An 18,098-nucleotide genomic window follows, 5' to 3' on the forward strand; every position below is an offset into this window, starting at 1 on the left:
TTATTGATACAGTGGGACCTCTGCCGGTAACAACCACGGGGTACAGACACATTTTGACTGTGATCTGCCCAGCGACAATGTTCCCTAAAGCAGTACCGCTTAAAGAACTCAGCTCAGTTGAGATAGTCAATGCACTACCGTCCATATTTGCGCGAGTTGGTTTTCCTGCGGAAATCCAGTCAGATCAGGGCACACTGTTTACTAGCGCTTTGACAACAGCCTTTCTCGAAAGGTGCGGGGTAAAGCTGTTACACAGCTCAGTGTACCACCCACAGTCGAATTCCGTTGAGAAGCTCCACTCCGTCATGAAACGCGTGTTGAGAGCATTGTGGTTTGAACAACAAACTGACTGGGAGCTGTGTCTGCCTGGGGTGATGTTTGCATTAAGGACCGCGCCGCATGCGGCTACGGGGTTTTGGCCAGCTGAGCTAGTGTACGGCCGCTCGCTGCGATCTCCGCTTCGCATGCTTCGAGACGGATCACTGCCCTCTCCAATGGCTGCAGACCATCTCTTCCACAAATGGCCGCCTCCTGCGCTGGAGCCTCGCTTTGCAACAATATTCCTTTGAGGTGCGTTTCAAAAAGGGGAGTCTCAACGGTAACGCCGATGGCTTAAGTCGAAGCCCCTAACGTAGGAATCAGCCTCAGAGTTGTTTGTTACTGATGTTTTTCTTCCTGAGGCAGGTTTTTTAACATATTGCTTTTGTTTAGTGTTTCAAAGTCATGATGTGCTTTCTAGTGCAATTTTCCAATTTGTGGACGCGTTCTGAGTGCTGCTAGACTACTGTAAGGAACTAGGCAGTGGTATAAAAGGGGAAAGAGCCTGGCAGGACTTGGTGAGGGTTGTTTCGTGCTTGCTGACTGAGCGGTTGAGTTTCGGCGTAGTTCTAACGCTTGCCGGGAACGAGAACAAAAAAAGGGCAACTCTCCCGAAGTCACTTTGCAGTGTCCTGCGTGAACCTGAACGTGAGAACGAGGCCTTCTCCGTGCGCTGCGCTCAAGAAACGCCGAGGGACGACCGACTTCGGTTATGAACATCATCGAGCGACATCCCTCCGGACAGCGGATGCAGTCCCCTGACCATCGGGATCTCCTTCTCCCGGCGGGGCGGTCTGTTACGTTTCGCCCCCGACGCGCCGTGTAGCCGGCGCGGATGCAACGGACGCCGGGGCTTCATTCAAAGCGGCGGACATTTTGGCCCGTTCAGCGCTGCCGCAACGCTTCCTCCCAAGCGCGTCCAGGCATGTTTCAATGCCACGTGTCTTCGTGTGTGTGTGTGTACATGTTGGTGCCCACGCTTGTCAAAGCGCGGCAGCCGGGGAGAGGACCTCCCCAACTGTGAAGCGAGGAGGTCTGACCGGCGCCGGCCCGGCGGATACGTCACTTCTTGTCACAACGTGTCCGGGCGCCGCCGTCACGTGCGCCTCATCCCGAGCCGTTCCTTCTTGCCCTCGACTCCGAGAGTATAAAAGCAGCAGCCCACGGACGCCGAGAGAGGCTCCGATTTCTTCCGTCGAGTAACGTGGTCTCCCGTCTCTCCACTTCGGTCGACCTGACCGGCCGCTCTTTTGCGATGCTATAATAAACAAGTTGTTCTGTTAGCAGTCGACTCATCCTTTGCCAGGACCTTCGGATGCTTCCAGCTGTGCCCCAGGCCGCCAGGCCAACGCTACCCTTGGGGCTTGCGACCCAGATGCAACACCATGAACGGCCGATGAACCACCATATTTTGACCGTATGGACTCCTACTGCAGCTTCGCAACCATGTATATTTACCTTGGTTTTTCTACTGTATTCTTCACCGTCCCTGCCACGTGACACTATAGAGTCTAGCGACCGCCACAGTCCGCGTGATCAGCGGCGCTCAGTGCGCTTCGACGCCGATGAGGTAGGAATGGAAGACGTCCTATCCCACGCCAGAGCAGCTACACCAGAGTGCATCGTGCGCTAGCTCTAGCTTGTCGAGCCGGTAGCATGCTTTCCTACAGTTTGGCTTCAATCTAGCGAGCCTGCTGAGTTTGCACCTTCGCCAAACACAAAAACGTTAGCTCGCATATCGCAAGTGTGCACAAACTTTGCCTCAATGACTTCTCACAGTGCTGTTGCAGGCCACGTTCAATGCGCAGCACGATAGAGGGGACAAACTTTCGTCGATGCTGGCGTCGCGGCTGTGACATATCCGGCTTCGCTGGCCGCGCTGTCTGGAAAGCGTGAAACTCCGTAGACGAAAAACCATAAGAAACGAGCCCGGCACCGCTGCGGTGGCAATTGACCGGACACGCGATCACGTGGGCTCAAAATTCGGTGACGTTGAGGACGCGCTTGTTGGATAGCCAGTTGCAGAATTTGTTTGCTAGCTGCAAGCATGTGACACCATGTCCGCGGCGTCATGCAGGACAGTGGCAGTCGTCATCATCAAGTGAGGCCCACGACTTTGTGAAAGATGGAATCGCTGCCGTAGTGGGGATGTAGCGAGCCATATTCAGTCTCGCCCCTGCAGAGCAACCAGTCTGAAATCGACAGCCCTGAAAGCAGCGGGGAAGATTGAAACTTCTGCATTGGCCACCAAAAAATGAATTTTGAGCCAGTGTAGAGGAAACAAACAATATGAGGGGGGGGGCAAATTCGGCTGTTTTTTCCTCCATGCAGTGCAATTATTTCGACCGTTCTTGTAAGCAAAGTTGGCCAACTGTTGCCGGCATCCCGCATGGGGAAATGAGTGATATGGCAAAGCATGGTTTGCCATCTCTTAGGTGCGCTGGAGACTACTGCATCACGCACGAATGTCTATACTATAGACATTACTGCTATACTGCTGCACAGGGTAAAGAATATACTGCTACACAGCGTATGATTTCACGTGCCATCCGTCATACGACACGTGCCCTCTGACTTGCCGCATACGACTTACGATTCGGTGCACATGGAACGGCTGTGCGAGCAAGTAAGCGGCTCTGGACAGATCCGGCTACATACATGCGGCGTCGCTGCATTTATGTGCACTCGGACAACTTCGTATCGTCACCAGGAAGTACAAAACAAATTTCTTCGTGCAACGCTCCTTTGTTGGATAAAAGCGTCGTCACAGCGAGCGACAAAAGGTTCACAACGACGCGCCATCCGCTCACGTACGGCTCTGATGACAGCCCGCCGATCGAGCCAGTATAAACCAACTCGCTGGCCGCCGCAACCGGCGGCGCTTGCGATCCGGCCGTAACTCGTCAGTAGGCCTAGAAGAAGAAGTTCGTACAATTATTTTGTTCTTGAATAAATTAATTAAATTTTTGGTGTTTTGATATCATTGATGGGAAGAGCCAACGTGTAAGCCGGGCGATCTGCTTCACCGAGACGATAGGCGTGTGCTCTCCGTCTCCGAGGCGAAATGCCCTTGCAACGCGGTTCTAGATCCCACCGGTGCTTTAGTACGGCTGGCACTGCTGCGCAGAATAGGCGCACATTGAACACAACTTTATCCTATTAGTTGCTATTTCTTGTCACAAACAAATCGTAGTCGAGTTTAGTGCCTTCGCAAGCGGCGATAGACGCGAGCTCTCTCACTTGTGCTGATGGACCCGCGAATAACCAGCCGGCAGCCTGCGCCGGCTGTGTTGCATGTCTGACTCAGTTTGAGAGAGTTGGTTGCTCGCACGGCGTCTGATACAATGGTACATTCTGTCGGAACATGGAAATGACTTGGCGTGCAATTTAGTACTAGTCTGATGCCAGATGGGTCACCGGATCGTACCATGTGTCCCTTGGATGCAGACGACTAGCCGGACATGTAAGCGAGGATGGAAGAGACGAACCAGCGTCCCGTTGTGCTCCGCGCAAGTATCCCAATGAATGACGTCGCAAATACTCGCGGAGCCGGAAAAGCGTCACAGAGAACTCGAGCAGCCTCTAAACGCGTCATATTCATGACGACGTCGTGAGTTGCTGCCCACTCTGATCAGCTGTAACGCTGATTTTAAACCCTGATAAATAAATATCTTCAGGGCAAGATTGGTCATTAATACTCGGTGTGAGGTACGCGTGTATGCAGAATTGAACAACACAAATATGTCGAGCTTGAAATGTTGGTGTCAGCGGTCCTTCAAAATTTCAGCATGGTGAAACCGTCTAAGCAGCCGATATCAAAAGAACGTCGAACTCTGCAAAGGCATGACGTCCATTAAATTATTAGTCGCGGATAAGGTGTCACATATCTCGGCTAGTGGAGAAAATTGGCTGGTTGCCTTGGCGAGGTACTTCTTATCTCGCGGTATTCAATTTTTTCTTTGGTTTCATAGGCCAAAGTGTATCGGCGTGTCCTAAAAAAAATATATGTTAATGATTAGAAGGAATGACTATTGGCTAATTTATGTGCCTCATAAGTATGTTGAGTTAGCTGAGAGCGCTGGAACAGACCAGAACACAAGCGTTCTTGTCTGTTTTGTGGTAAAATGTCACTAAAAGACTAAATGAACCATTCCGGACTTCCATACCCAGAGAGATGCTTCATGGTGTCTTTTCCGCATAAATATGCCTATAATTTTGGCTTAACCACATTTGCTTTACCTTTCAAGCCCAGCTAACAACTGTGGCGTCGAGTTTCGATAGCTAGCCCTATCTCTCCGTATATTATATGATTAATTCTTTCTTTGATTCATTTGTTCCTCGACATGCCCATAAGTCTAAGTACGAGAGCGTTTTCTGCCAGCCACACTCATGTGAGTGCCGCGGCCCCTGCAGAAGATATAACCCAGGTAAAACCAGCGATCTCACGTTCTGCCGCAAAAATACATCGCCGTTGAGCACTTGTGGTTTGTGAACCCATCATATAGTATAGGGCAAAGCAAATGCACAATTATTCACCATTTTCAAATAGAACTACATTCCAGTTAGGTGCAATGGGATGAAGTAGCGAATCCTCAAGCGCTTTCATATAATCTTGTATCACACTGGAATTCACATTCGTTTTATTCTTGTATCGAAATTGGACCTATTCAATTTCTTCAGCGCTTTGCAGGTTGTCGGGCCCGCAGATGGGGACATATAACGTTCTCGAACTACTACGTACGGAGGACCTGTGAACTCTGCGCCTTGTCACTTCATATAATGTGCGTATGCAATGCACGCTCACGCGTTAACAACGTTTCTTGTGCAGCTGTCATAGCAGCAGTGATGCTAGTACTCTTACACAGCATTTTAAAGCTTCCTAGGAAAAAATTATGCGTGGTTCTGTTATCGCAAACACCAGAGACCAGCGGAGCTGGGGGAAGGCCAGTAAAGCAGTGTCATTTTTTACACTGCAAGAAACAGGACTGCCGAAGCGAGGGCATGGGTTTTTATTGAAGAGCAATGACGTCACGCCACCTATGTTCCCGCCGCGCCGCTCTTTCTCCCCCGCTAGGCGCCAGTGAAACTTGCTGCATCTCTATGATGCGCTATGCTAAATTTATACGGTGCTTTCACTCTCTCTGCTCTCTCTCCTCCAGCTCGGCAAAGCTGCGGACGTCAAGGAAAACCTAGCGAGCTACTAACAGCTCCACTGTAAAACTTATTTGATACTGCCATCTGGCAAATGCTGGCATTGTTGCAAAACTTTGCGTAAAAAATTACTGTCGCAAACACGCGGTGAAATTTATTGGCTTACCGACTTTCATTTTCCGACAAAACGCTCCCTGTATTCTTCAGACCGGAATTTTATGAATGCCCGAACTCCAATTTATTCTGGATGAACACTCTTAAGCTAGTGCTAATGTCGATACATATGTATAATAAATGCATTGATCATTGGCCTGAATGAACCCGAGAATCGCAACATCTGCACAAAAGCAATTACCAGTGCAAGTTTGTGCGACCTCACAGAATGAAAACTCTGCCAATAAACGCGCTAAAATCGATTGTCACCGCTACCTGCAACTACAGAGCAGGCTTCAATTCCTTCTATAGACAGTTCGTGGAGAGCTTCGTCTTGTAGCAATTTCTTCGATCACTTGCTGGCGTATGCTATTTCATTTATTTACACGAATAAACTTAGAACGAATATGTACCAATATAAAGCAATTGTTGTATTGCGCTTTTCGCGACGGCACGCTAGCGACCCAATCTGTTACAGTGCCAACGTCATGCCAATGTCATTATGATGCAAAAGTCTGTAGTATCATAGCTGTTAAACGCATTGTCAAGTGTTCGCAATAAACAGCTATTACTCTTCAACCCAGGAAAACATTTTTCTCGTACATTCAAGGCATAGGCATTCCACAAGAATATTTTGCGTTTAATGTCCATTGAATACTGTCACTCGTGCCCTGTGTTCTCCTCCATGGAAGACGAGTCGTGGTTGGGTCGTGCGTAACATACATATCAGATACGAAGGGTAATTAACCGTAAGGGTTTGGCACGGGCTTGAAACTGGGTGCTCCGCCACCGTAGGGGCCCATCATGGGCCGCACGTTAGTGCCGTATCCGCCGTAGTTGTTGACAGGTTCCACAGGCCCTCCGCCGTAGCCGCCAGATTCATAGCCTCCTCCTCCGGATTCATAGCCACCGCCTCCGGATTCATAGCCACCTCCTGATTCATAGCCTCCTCCTCCCTGCTTGAAGCCCCCAGATCCGAACCCGCCTCCGTACTGCGCCGAAGACTGGCTGAACAGCAGGGCCATGACTGCTAGCACAAACCCTACGAGCATTCTTCCCATGGTGGCCTGCGAGGCGTGCACACAGATAGCACGCAAAAAAGCTGAATTATGTAGCGAAAAAATTCGAAAGCTCACAAAAGAAAATAACAAGACACAGCCGCTTACTCTGCGCTTGGTAAGCAGTTCTTTCCCATCTAAGGTGGCAGTTTACTGCACGTGCGAAGGTGACGGCCATGTCAAGAATACTGAGGCGATGGCCACATTCATCGCTAGCGCAAAACGCTATTCGCGCACTAGCGCACTTCTTGAAATTTAACGGCCTGAGTGATTGTTTTTACTCCCTGTGCATCTTTTTGCGTCCGCGGAGTGTTCTCTCTCTCCATCTTTCCTTCATTTGCTGTCACTTGCTTTCGCACTCAGCCAAGGATAGTAATCCGGTTGATCTCCCTGCACTCCTACTTTCTCTCTCTCTCGCTGACCGCCGTATTCCAAGAATACAGGGGGGCGAAAGGGACAAATGCGAATGCTTGAACTTGTAGTTAGATTGTTGTTGGCAGGCCAATTCTCATTCCTACGTTTTTCTTTTTTTACTTTCGAACAGGACCGTTTATTGCGGGTTTCCATAGAGGTAATTCGTAAGATTCATCCGCTGTAATCATTCCATAGCGGTACACTTTATGCAACTACTATTCCCCTTGGGTCGTCGAGACTGAGGGCCACAAGTCTCCACAATTTTCAACTGGGATGTTTGTTACGTCTCACGCTCGAAATGTTAAACAAGTTAATCCTTTCGGCTGTAGTGATCCTTGGTGGAATCATAACGCCTAGCAAAAAAATGTCTAATAGGAATAAAAACAAATGCGAACTTATATTTTTTTCCTTCCCATCAATGAAATATTTTTTTTTACTTTAGTCATACTATTAAACCCGAGCGAGAAAGTGTTAAAAGAGCTTGTACAGGGGCAATGAAATATTTTTTTTTACTTTAGTCATACTATTAAACCCGAGCGAGAAAGTGTTAAAAGAGCTTGTACAGGGGCTCAGTTTTGAAGTGCATAGAGAACTTGAGTACCACATTTGGCACGCCTATATATTTCGGCGAGCTGTGCAATCTACGGCCGAGCGTAACTTGTTCCATATATTGTAAAGTGCCTGTGGAATTTCGCCTTTCTTAACTACTGCTGCTTAATGTAGCGTTTTCTATCAGAAGATGCCAAGGCATTTTCTGTAAGCCTCTTTTCTCTCCATAGTGCCAAATAGACCTGCATTAGAACAGGTTTGCTCGCATGCGTGAGCAACGCTGACAATATTCACATTTTTAATGGAACACACACGATCGATACCATTGCTGCTCTTTTATCACATTGTGGATAATACCCACGGAACCATATTTAAAGCTTCTCATCACCAGTGCTGCGTTCATCACAGTACCATGTTTTACAGAATGCCACCGATTTACTTACATCCCGTTTTAAAAAGAGGCGGGCTTATATGATAGCCCTGAAGACAGAAGACGTCACAGCGACGGGAAATGGGAAAGTGTTTGAACCTTGTTTTATACAATAAAATAATTTATTATGAGTGAAACCGCTCATTTAACCTTTTATGTAACGTAAGTGCGGCACAAAAGTGTTACTTAAATAAACGCTTATCTGTGCTTTAAGAAGCCTGCACATGCAGACACTTACAGTCTGACGCCGCTATTTGGAAACAGCTATACTATGCGTCAGTGCTAGCGCCTTGCTGTTCTGTATAATAAAAAAGTAGGCTGAATTACTGGACTCGCTTCACGGTAAATATAGAGAGCGCAATAAAAGTCATACTCCGTATTTTTATGTTGGTGCATAAACGTATTTTGACATTAGCTACCTTATCACTTCCCCGCCGTGTTGTTGCTTTTACGTGACGAAAAGCCCAGTGTGATAGGCCGCACCGGCTCAATTGACAGTTGCAGCAATAAAGTAACGTTCTGGGCTTCAAGAACAAAAAACACTTCAAAATATGTGGATCATTCTGCCTCACTGGAAAATTTTGAATGAGTAGTATTTTGTTCAAGCTTGGCTTTAATTTACGACACACTGCGTGGCACTTGAGACTGCATGGACTAACACAATTACGGCAGCCACTTTCTTCTGCAGCGTGCAAGTATGCTGCGCAGAAATTATGCCTTCCTAAAAACGTAGGTAGTACAAACCACTGGCTGACCGAGGATGACACATACATGCAAACGAACAAAATGAACATGCTAGTAATGAAAATGACATTCAATGACCGTGCATAAGCTCAGAGACGATTTCTTAATAACAATTTTCGTAGGCAAAGCTTCGTTTCTTTCCTGATACACCTCACAGCACACCTCAATAGACAGCCTCGTTCGTTTCATAAGCCCATCTGGTTATGTACTAAGTTCATTGAATTGAATTTTCATAATTCAATAATTTCACTGACATTCAACGAACTCATGTTACAATGCCTACCTGTTATATTTTTTGCGTTTCTAAAATAAAGCAGCGGCTAACAACTCATGTGAAGTAACGCCGACGCCCAATCAGTTGCACTGCTATAGGTGCAGGCGCCCATGACAAACCGAAGCAGAGAAGCATTTCCAGTTCCATGAGAGACTCACCTATCGTCGAAACAAAGCAGAAACTACGCATCGAAGAGACGTGCAGGCAGTTTTATACCTTTCGATCATACGTCATAACTCTGAGCTAAATACAAAGACTGAGACCATGCGAGAAACGTCTTAGGAATGGCGACATCCCGGAGACAAAATTGTCGTCAATGGCCCGCAGAGGCGGGGCGAATTGATGTTTATCTTTTCTGTCCAACCTTACCGAACGCCGAAAACCACCAATTTGTATTCGCCGGCTCTTCTTGCTCGGCGTGCAGGCGAATTACGGACTTGCGAGGGAAAGCATCCTGGAAAGCCACTTAGCCTTGCGCTTGACGACTGCTCTGTCCTGCACATAGCGGGAAGGACTATTACTACCGGCTTCTACAAGACGCCGGCACTATGTCGTTGCGTTGGACACTTCAGCCTGACCCGAATGATAGCTTCTACGATGGTGCTAAGTGATGGATTGATATTCCGCCATCACGAAACCACAAGAACTTGCGCGATTTTTGACATACTTCCTTCCAAGGTTTGTGTCCAGAAATATGCATGGCATACGAAGCATTTCCTGTACTCTTACGTACCGCTACTGGACGTGAAATTCTATCTATCAGTAGGACGGAACGTGAGGCGAGTTGGTTCGATATTACTTTCTTAAAAAATTTTGTGCACGCAAGTGTCGAGAGCATGAAATAAATGAATACAAGGACTGGATCACTGAGCGAAAACGACGATTCCTCTGTAGTCTTTCGTGCTTTCATGATTTGCCCTATTTTTTATAACTATTCTTAGGATACTTCAAGCACTTTTCGGGGGTTGTCCGTCCGTCCGTCCGTCCGTCCGTCCGTCCGTCTGTCTGTCTGTCTGTCTGTCTGTCTGTCTGTCTGTCTGTCTGTCTGTCTGTCTGTCTGTCTGTCTGTCCGTCCGTCCGTCCGTCCGTCCGTCCGTCCGTCCGTCCGTCCGTCCGTCCGTCCGTCCGTCCGTCTGTCTGTCTGTCTGTCTGTCTGTCTGTCTGTCTGTCTGTCTGTCTGTCTGTCCGTCCGTCCGTCCGTCCGTCCGTCCGTCCGTCCGTCCGTCTGTCTGTCTGTCTGTCTGTCTGCCTGCCTGTCTGTCTGTCTGTCTGTCTGTCTGTCTGTCTGTCTGTCTGTCTGTCTGTCTGTCTGTCTGTCTGTCTGTCCGTCCGTCCGTCCGTCCGTCCGTCCGTCTGTCTGTCTGTCTGTCTCCGTAACCTTCATCCCACCAACGGCGGGTCAGTGGGAGTGGGTCATCCATGATCAAATGGGTAGCGCCACGCGATGATGCGCTGAGGCAAACAGTGTTCGAAACCATTAGCCAGACTAACTTGAGTCACTGGATATGTTTCACAGGGTTATGTGCCGCTCTTCAATGAACCTGACGCCAACTTGGGTCGAGATGTACATGCTTCTAGGTGAGTGTCGCTCTTCGGTAAACCTGTTTGACGTCAGCTTGGGTAACTGCGCGTGTGCAGCTGTGCATATTCAGCTCTTGAATAGCAAAATAAATTTGTGGCAAAGCCGACGTCACGATCCCTGTCGACGGTACAGTGTTAGCATTGAATCAATAGGCCTATTCGATTCAGCCAAGTTTCTCTGCACCTTCTGCACCTATTCACGGTGCACTGCTCCTAGACCCTCGATTCCCCGAGGTGCAGCAGTGCACCCTGCACCCCCGTGCTCGACCGAACAAGGCCAGGTGCCGCCGCGGTGCAGTTGACCCTTGAACCTCGCAGCGATTAGATGCAGCCCGGCGCACCATAACTGCAGTGTACTAGAATAGCCTATCTAGTGCACTGTACCATAACTGGCACCCCCTGCACCTTTTCGTTTGTGGTGCCGTGCACCTTTTTCTGAATCGAACAAACCTAATATAGCGAGACAACGCATAGCTAGACAAATATAGCGAGACAACGTGCGCTGCAGCGGCATCCCTCTTTCGCGTTTCCCTAAGAACAATCAGCCCTACCTAGCGCAGCTGCCTCGAAGCCTGTGCGTGGCCTCCGAAATGCGTGCCGCTGCAAGCGAACACTCAGAATCGTGTCATGGGGCAACCCGGCTTCGCTCGCGCTTTTTATCTGGACACTCTGCGTCATCTACTGGTGCTACCTAGAAGTCCGTCCATGGCCTCCGAGACGAGAAGCGCGGCGTGCCGGTGCCTGCGAACGCTGAGACTTGTTTTCTCCCTCGCTTGCCGCACGCTCAGTGGTGTATACACAGTGACTAAAGTTGGCGAGAGGTTCACTGCAGAGCGGCACATACCCAGTCCCATTCATGGCACAGCTCGCTAAAGCGTTGGTGGTGAAAGTCTCTTATTGAAAAGAGGCACATATTGAGTGCATTCGTTGCGCAGCATGCTTATGCGTCGGGTCGCTGTATTTGAGGTACCCTTGTGACCTGATTTCGTTTCAGCTCAGCATCGGAGACAACGAGGGACCTTTTTCGTCATTGTAGAGTAGCACATTCGCAATGGCACAAACCGACTGACCCAAGTTGGCGTCGAGGGCGCTTACTGAAGTGTAGAGCGCACCTACTGGCACCTAGCCATCGACCCAAGTTGGCATCAGAGAGGTTTAATGGAGACCAGCACAGACCGAATGGCACATACCCAGCGCTCCAAGCCGGCGTAAAAGAGTTTCTTCAAATAGCGGTACCTACCCACTCCCGCCCATACAGTGACCTAAATCTACTTGAAAGAGACTCGGTGAAGACCGGCACGTTTGTACACATTGCCAAATGCTCAGTGACGCAGCTTGGTCTCATGGTTGACCTCGAACTCTGTTCCCTGAACACAGCAGACCAAATGCGCTACCCACTCGACCACGGATAACCAAGGGACACAGGTAGTCGGCAAAGCGCTTAGATACACAGCTCCCTGAAAAAGCTTGAAGTGCCCTAAAGTTACTAACGCCATTAAAATATCCTTTAAATCTCTTCCCTTCGTCGCAAGAAGGAACCCGCGCATACACGGACATTGTGGCAGCGCCACCTCATGACGCAGCGCCTGCAGTGGGAAGCGCGAGGAACCTGACTTTACACGCTTCAGCGCTGGCAATACGGTGTCGCTACATTTCTTCAATGCTAATGGCATTAACGTGGACATTCACAGTGCGAGGAGTTCTACAGGATTTTTTTTGGGAACTAAATAAAATAACTTGCGCGGCAGCGATACTGTCCATGGGTTGTTTCCCTTTAATGAGTTCGAATTCTGAGCGTACTTCTCCACTTTCCGGGGGCTGTGTTTGTTTGCCACGCGCAGGCTTCGAGACGGCGCCGCGAGAAGGCACCGAGTGTATTTAAGGATGGTCAAAAGACGAGTCCTTCTGCCCGCCCTATGCGTAACACGTTTGGACGGTGGCAATAACTTCGCATTCCATTATAACGTGCTGAGTTGTCTCCAAATTTTCGCTGCAGCACACGCATGCCTCATCATGTTACGAATATTTGCTTCGGTATGTATTTGTTCTTGGGCATCCAGCTCAAGCTTCGAATAGTTAGGCACTCTCCTTTGAGTTATATTGGAGATTTTCCTGTCGAATTTGTTTTTTGCCATTCGTGTCGCTTCCCATGCATGTTTCTTCCTTCTTTCCATCCTTTGCGTAGATTTGACTGTCTGTTTCTCTCACTTTATTTCTGATGACTGCTGGTTGCATATTAACACTTTCAATTGGCCTGTTGTCAACATTCTTGACTTCTTACTATATTCTCTGTCCACGCTTTTGAGGCATACATATTTGTACACTTTACCCGCCCATTTATTTTCGTCCAAGTTATTGAGTCTTTCCTCAAAATTAATTTTGCTGTGCGCTTCTCTGACTTCAACAGAGCCCCCCTATGTCTCGCCGCCCTGTCTCATGAGTAGTTTTACCGTGGATCCCCTAAACCAATGGGCTTACCGACCTTTGCCTTACTTCCAACACTGACATGATGTCTCATTTTAAGGACGCAATGGTATTTACAAACATTAGCGGGGGCACAATTACTGCTTTCCCGATTCCTCGCAGAGCCACATTTATTGTAGCCCCAAAGAGCTCTCTGTTTCATTATTGCTTCATTCCAATTGCCTTTCTTTCTTACACTGTCTTAGTGCATGCTTGAGTTTGTCTTTTATTCGTTTATGTATACATCCAACTATTTGCATTGCTTCACTATGAATATTACTGGCCGTTGAGCTAACGCGAAAACCATAAGAAACAAGCGCGGCACCGTTATGGTAGCAACTGACCGGACAAGTCATCCTGTGGGCTCAAAAATCGCTGATGTTGAGGGCGCGCTTGTTGGATTGCCAGTTCCAGAATTCGTTTGCTAGCCGCACGCTTGTTACACCGTGTCCGCGGGGTCATCCAAGGCAGTGCTCATCATCGTCAAGTGAGGCCCACAACTTCGCGAAAGCTGGTATCGCTGCCATAGTGCGAATGCAGTGAGCCATTTTTAGTCTGGCCCCTGCAGAGCAGCCGCTCAGAAATGGACAGGTCTGGAAGCAGCTGGGAAGTTCGAAACTTGTGCATTGGCCACCGCAGAATGTTTTAGGCCAGTGCACGAGAAAAAAACAAGAGTAGGTGGGCGAATTCGGTTGCTTTTCCTCCATGTAGTAAAATTATTCCGACCGTTGTTGTAAGCAAAGTTGGCAAACTGTTGCCGGCGTCCTGCGTGGGGAAACCAATCATATGGGTACGGCGGTGCCATGTCTTTGGTACGCTGGAGACTGCTGCAGCCCGCACGGATACCCCCTTAACTTCGCTGTGTTAGTACTACTTCTGCAGAGCGTACAATTTCACGTTCCATCCTTCGCTCGACGCGCGCCCTCGGACTTGCCGCATACGACGTGCGATTCGGTACACACTTGACGGCTGTGGGAACAACTGAGCGTCTCTGGATAGATTACATTTCGGATTGTTTCATATTTTTAGAGTGGCACATTGCCAATGGCACATACCTAGTGACCCAAATTGCGTCAAAGGCGTTCATTGAAAAGTAGCACACACTTACTGACACATACCCACCGACCCAAGTTGGCATCAGAGAGGTTCAATAGAGACCGGTACCAACCGAGTGGCACATACCCAATGCTCCAAGACGGCGTGAAGAAGTTTCTTTCGACAGCGGTACCTAGCCAGTCCCACATCTACGGTGACCCAATGGGGCTTGAAAAAGATTCGACGAAGAGCGGTACGTACGTACACAGTATTTCACACTCAGTTACCCAAGTTGGCCTGATGATTGGTTTCGAACCCTGTTTCCTTAACACAGCAGTCTCATGCGCTGCCCATTCAACCACGGAGTGCCCAGGGACACAGGTAGGCGGTAAAACGGTTCAGCAATATGTTTTGTCACCCCTGTCACTTGTGGGCGTTCAGTTTATGATAAACATTATTTATACTATTACGAGAGAATGACGAAGAATGACGAAGTTGGTCGGTGCCCTTGGCACGAGCGAGTGTCAGCCTGGCTGCCTGGCTCCATTGTAAATAGTGTGTAAATAGCATCTTTCGTTTGTGTCTTTCCACACGTAACATTTCTGGTGGAGGTCAGCGATCCCCGTCCTCACTACGGAACTCCGAAGTGGTCTGCTGGCTCTGCTGGCTCTCATCGCTCAAAGATCCTACAGGCCGGCTTGGTCGATGGGCTTTGAGGCTACAGGAATTTTCATAATCCGTGGTGTGCAAGCCTGGCCGCCTGCACCAAGACGCTGACAGTTTCTCGCGTTACCCTGTTGACGACTCTGACTCCTCCAATATTGCCAGTGCTTCTTGCGTATTCTCTGTATCCCAGCTGCTTCATTTCGCCGACGAGCAACGCCGTGACGCCTACATCAGAGCACTCATAGACCGTTTTGAACACTCTCCGGCCGATGCTGCTCTACACCTCTTCGTCCTCCGCGAAGGTACTCCGTACCGTCGTAACCTTCATCCTGACGGCTCTGAGTTCCTGCTTGTAGTACCTAAACACCTCCGCTCCACCATTCTAGAAGAGCTTCGCGACGCACCAATGGCAGGACACCTCGGCGTATCTCGAACCTATGACCGTGTACGTCGCCGTTGTTTCTGGCCGGGCCTTGCCCGTTCCGTACGACGTTACGTCACCACTTGTGAACTTTGCCAACGACGCAAGAAGCCTTCCCAGCTCCCCGCTGGTTACCTGCAGCCGCACGACATCCCTGCCGAGCCCTTCCATCGTGTCGGCTTGGATCTTCTCTGCCCATTTCCGGAATCTACATCAGGAAACAAGGGTGTTGCAGTCGCGGCGGACTACGCGACCCGCTACGCCATAACCCGTGCTCTTCCGACCAGCTGTGCAACTGATGTTGCGGACTTCCTCCTACATGATATCATTTTGGTGCATTGTGCTCCGCGTCAATTGTTTACAGACCGCGGCCGCACCTTCTTGGCCAAAGTCATTGACGACATCATGCGTGCCTGCTCAATACAGCATAAATTTAGCACCTCCTACCACCCCCAAACGAACGGCCTCACTGAGCGTTTGAACCGCGCCCTTACAGACATGCTATCCAAATACGTTTCAGACGACCACCGTGACTGGGACCTGGCTCTACCTTACATTACCTTTGCACACAACTCTTCCCATCCCGAAACTACTGCCTTTTCCCCGTTTTACCTCTTGTATAGCCGCGAACCGATGCTACCACTGGACACTGTACTTCCGTCCGCCACAGCTTCAACTAGCCATTATGACCGTGATGCAATCGCCCATGCTGACCATGCTCGCCAACTTGCGCGCGCTCGTCTACAAGTGTCTCAAGACAAGCAGAAACAACGCTACGAGCTCCGTCACCGTGATGTTCATTTTGATCCCGGCGCCCTCGTGTTGCTTTGGTCACCATCGCGTAAAGTCGGCCTTTGTGAAAAACTGCTTTCCTGTTACGCAGGCCCATATCGCATGATACGAAAAGTGACCGATGTCCCTATGCGCACAGGGAGGCACGAGGATTAGTGTGCCGTGTACTCCCTGAAGGGGCTGGATCTCCCGCTCCTGAGTACAGGGACCAACTGTTAACCTACAACGACATCACCAAGCACTATTACTTAGGGCGCAGGGCATTCCCGCTGCCACATCCTAAATTAAATAGGCCGCAGGCGGTTACATTACGGCTTCTGCAGACACGAACGTACCCTAACCCGGTCATCATGAATAAAATTAATCCGGACTGCGGGGTTTCAGTCTATTGTAGTAAGTGTGGGGGTTTGCTCGATTTACAACACATGCTGTGGCGCTGCTTGGCGTTGGCCGGTGATGGCTCTCGAGGTGAACAGTGGTGGCAGCGCATGCTGCACAGTGAAGTGCTGGCGGACCAACTCAGGGCTGTCCAGAGGGCCCGTGTGATGGCAGAGGGGCTCGGCCTCTCTGTACCGACGTGGGAGCGGCCCGCATCAGTCCCAGACTGATCCCTCAGGACCAAAATAAAGTTTTTCATACCATACCATACCTATGAAATCGTTCTAGCCACGCCCACTACGTCCTCCGTTGTGACAACCAGTGACATTGTCCACGTTGCCCGACTCAAGCTCTACAACTCCCCATGCACCTTGGATATTTAACAGCACCGTGACGGTGCTTTTGCCGCCGGGGGGTAATATTACGATATCATTGAGCGATGCTCAAGAGACGAGCCGCCGCGAGAATGACGAAGAAGTTGGTCGGTGCCCTTGGCACGAGCGAGTGTCAGCCTGGCTGCCTGGCTCCACTGTAAATAGCGTGTAAATAGCATCTTTCGTCTGTGTCTTTCCACACGTAACAATACTTTATTGCATCTCACTAGAAATTGGCGTTATAGCGCCTCCTTTCAAGTGATTAACTTGAGTAACAGGATAGCGAACAGCGCGAATGAATATGTTCCCTTTATATAAAATATACAGGCCGTTCTGCAAAAGGCGCGCATTACGTGCAGCACGAAATTGCCTACGACAAGTTTTTCCTTTGTAGAATCATTTCTCTCTACTTCTTACTCTCAACTTCGGATTCCCTGGTCTAAAATTTCTATAGTGCTGTATTGCGGGAGTAATGTCTGCGGGATGTAACAATGTACGTTGAGCGTCTTCACCGGGTCCTGATAACAGTACAATTATCGGCAGCATGCAGCGGGTTCATAAAATGAAAGAGAAAGAGAGAGAGAGAAAAAAAACGAAGAATCGCGTATGCAAAGTGGTCAGAAACTGAGGCCGGAAGAGGAAAACCTCACGGAGTGTGTACACGCGAAAGGCAAGCGTCCTGGGAGAGCGATGTTCTATTCGGAACAAGAATGACGTTTTAAAGTTCCTAAAAACAAAGCAACAAACAACGATGCAGCCCATAAGAAGTTTAATTTGCTGATAGAGGAGAGGCGTTATGTAGTCAAGGTGTCCGCTTTCACCTCACAACAAGAAACTACTGCTGTTGCTACTGCTGCTACTGCTGCTGCTGCTTCTACTACTACTACTACTACTACTACTACTACTACTACTACTACTACTACTACTACTACTACTACTGCTTTACTAATACACGCCAAAGAAATGTGGAGGTATCTCCGATTGTGATCAATCGAGAATATATCCTCTTCATCATCATCATAATCATCATCATCAGCTTGGTTACGCCCACTGCAGGGTAAAGGCCTCTCCCATACTTCTCCAACTACCCAGGTCATGTACTAATTGTGGTCATGTTGTCCCTGCAAACTTCTTAATCTTATCCGCCCACCTAACTTTCTGTCGCCTTCTTCTACGCTTGCCTTCCCTTGGAATCCAGTCTGTAACCCTTAACGATCATCGGTTATCTTCCCTCTTCATTACATGTCCTGCCCATGCCCATTTCTTTTTCTTGATTTCAACTAAGATGTCATTAACT

General features: G+C 49.0%; 1 protein-coding gene across 2 annotated transcripts in view; it reads right to left on the minus strand.

Annotated features, from left to right (window-relative positions):
* Positions 1-6,241: 6,241 nt before the first annotated feature.
* The window catches only part of LOC126530419 (uncharacterized), a 103,951-nt gene continuing 92,094 nt past the window's right edge, over positions 6,242-18,098 (minus strand). Inside the window, exons 1-2 of one of the 2 annotated variants that reach the window (XM_050177701.3) lie at positions 9,250-9,312; positions 6,242-6,689 (exon numbers count right to left, since the gene is read on the minus strand). In XM_050177701.3, the coding sequence (XP_050033658.1) occupies positions 6,366-6,683 (318 nt within the window). In that variant the 5' untranslated portion in view covers positions 6,684-6,689; positions 9,250-9,312 and the 3' untranslated portion in view covers positions 6,242-6,365. Of the gene's footprint in view, positions 6,690-9,249; positions 9,313-18,098 lie in introns of those variants that run through there. The other variant, XM_072288006.1, reaches the window with a different exon arrangement.

Source organism: Dermacentor andersoni, chromosome 4, assembly GCF_023375885.2.
Source record: "Dermacentor andersoni chromosome 4, qqDerAnde1_hic_scaffold, whole genome shotgun sequence".
Classification (NCBI taxonomy): domain Eukaryota; kingdom Metazoa; phylum Arthropoda; class Arachnida; order Ixodida; family Ixodidae; genus Dermacentor; species Dermacentor andersoni.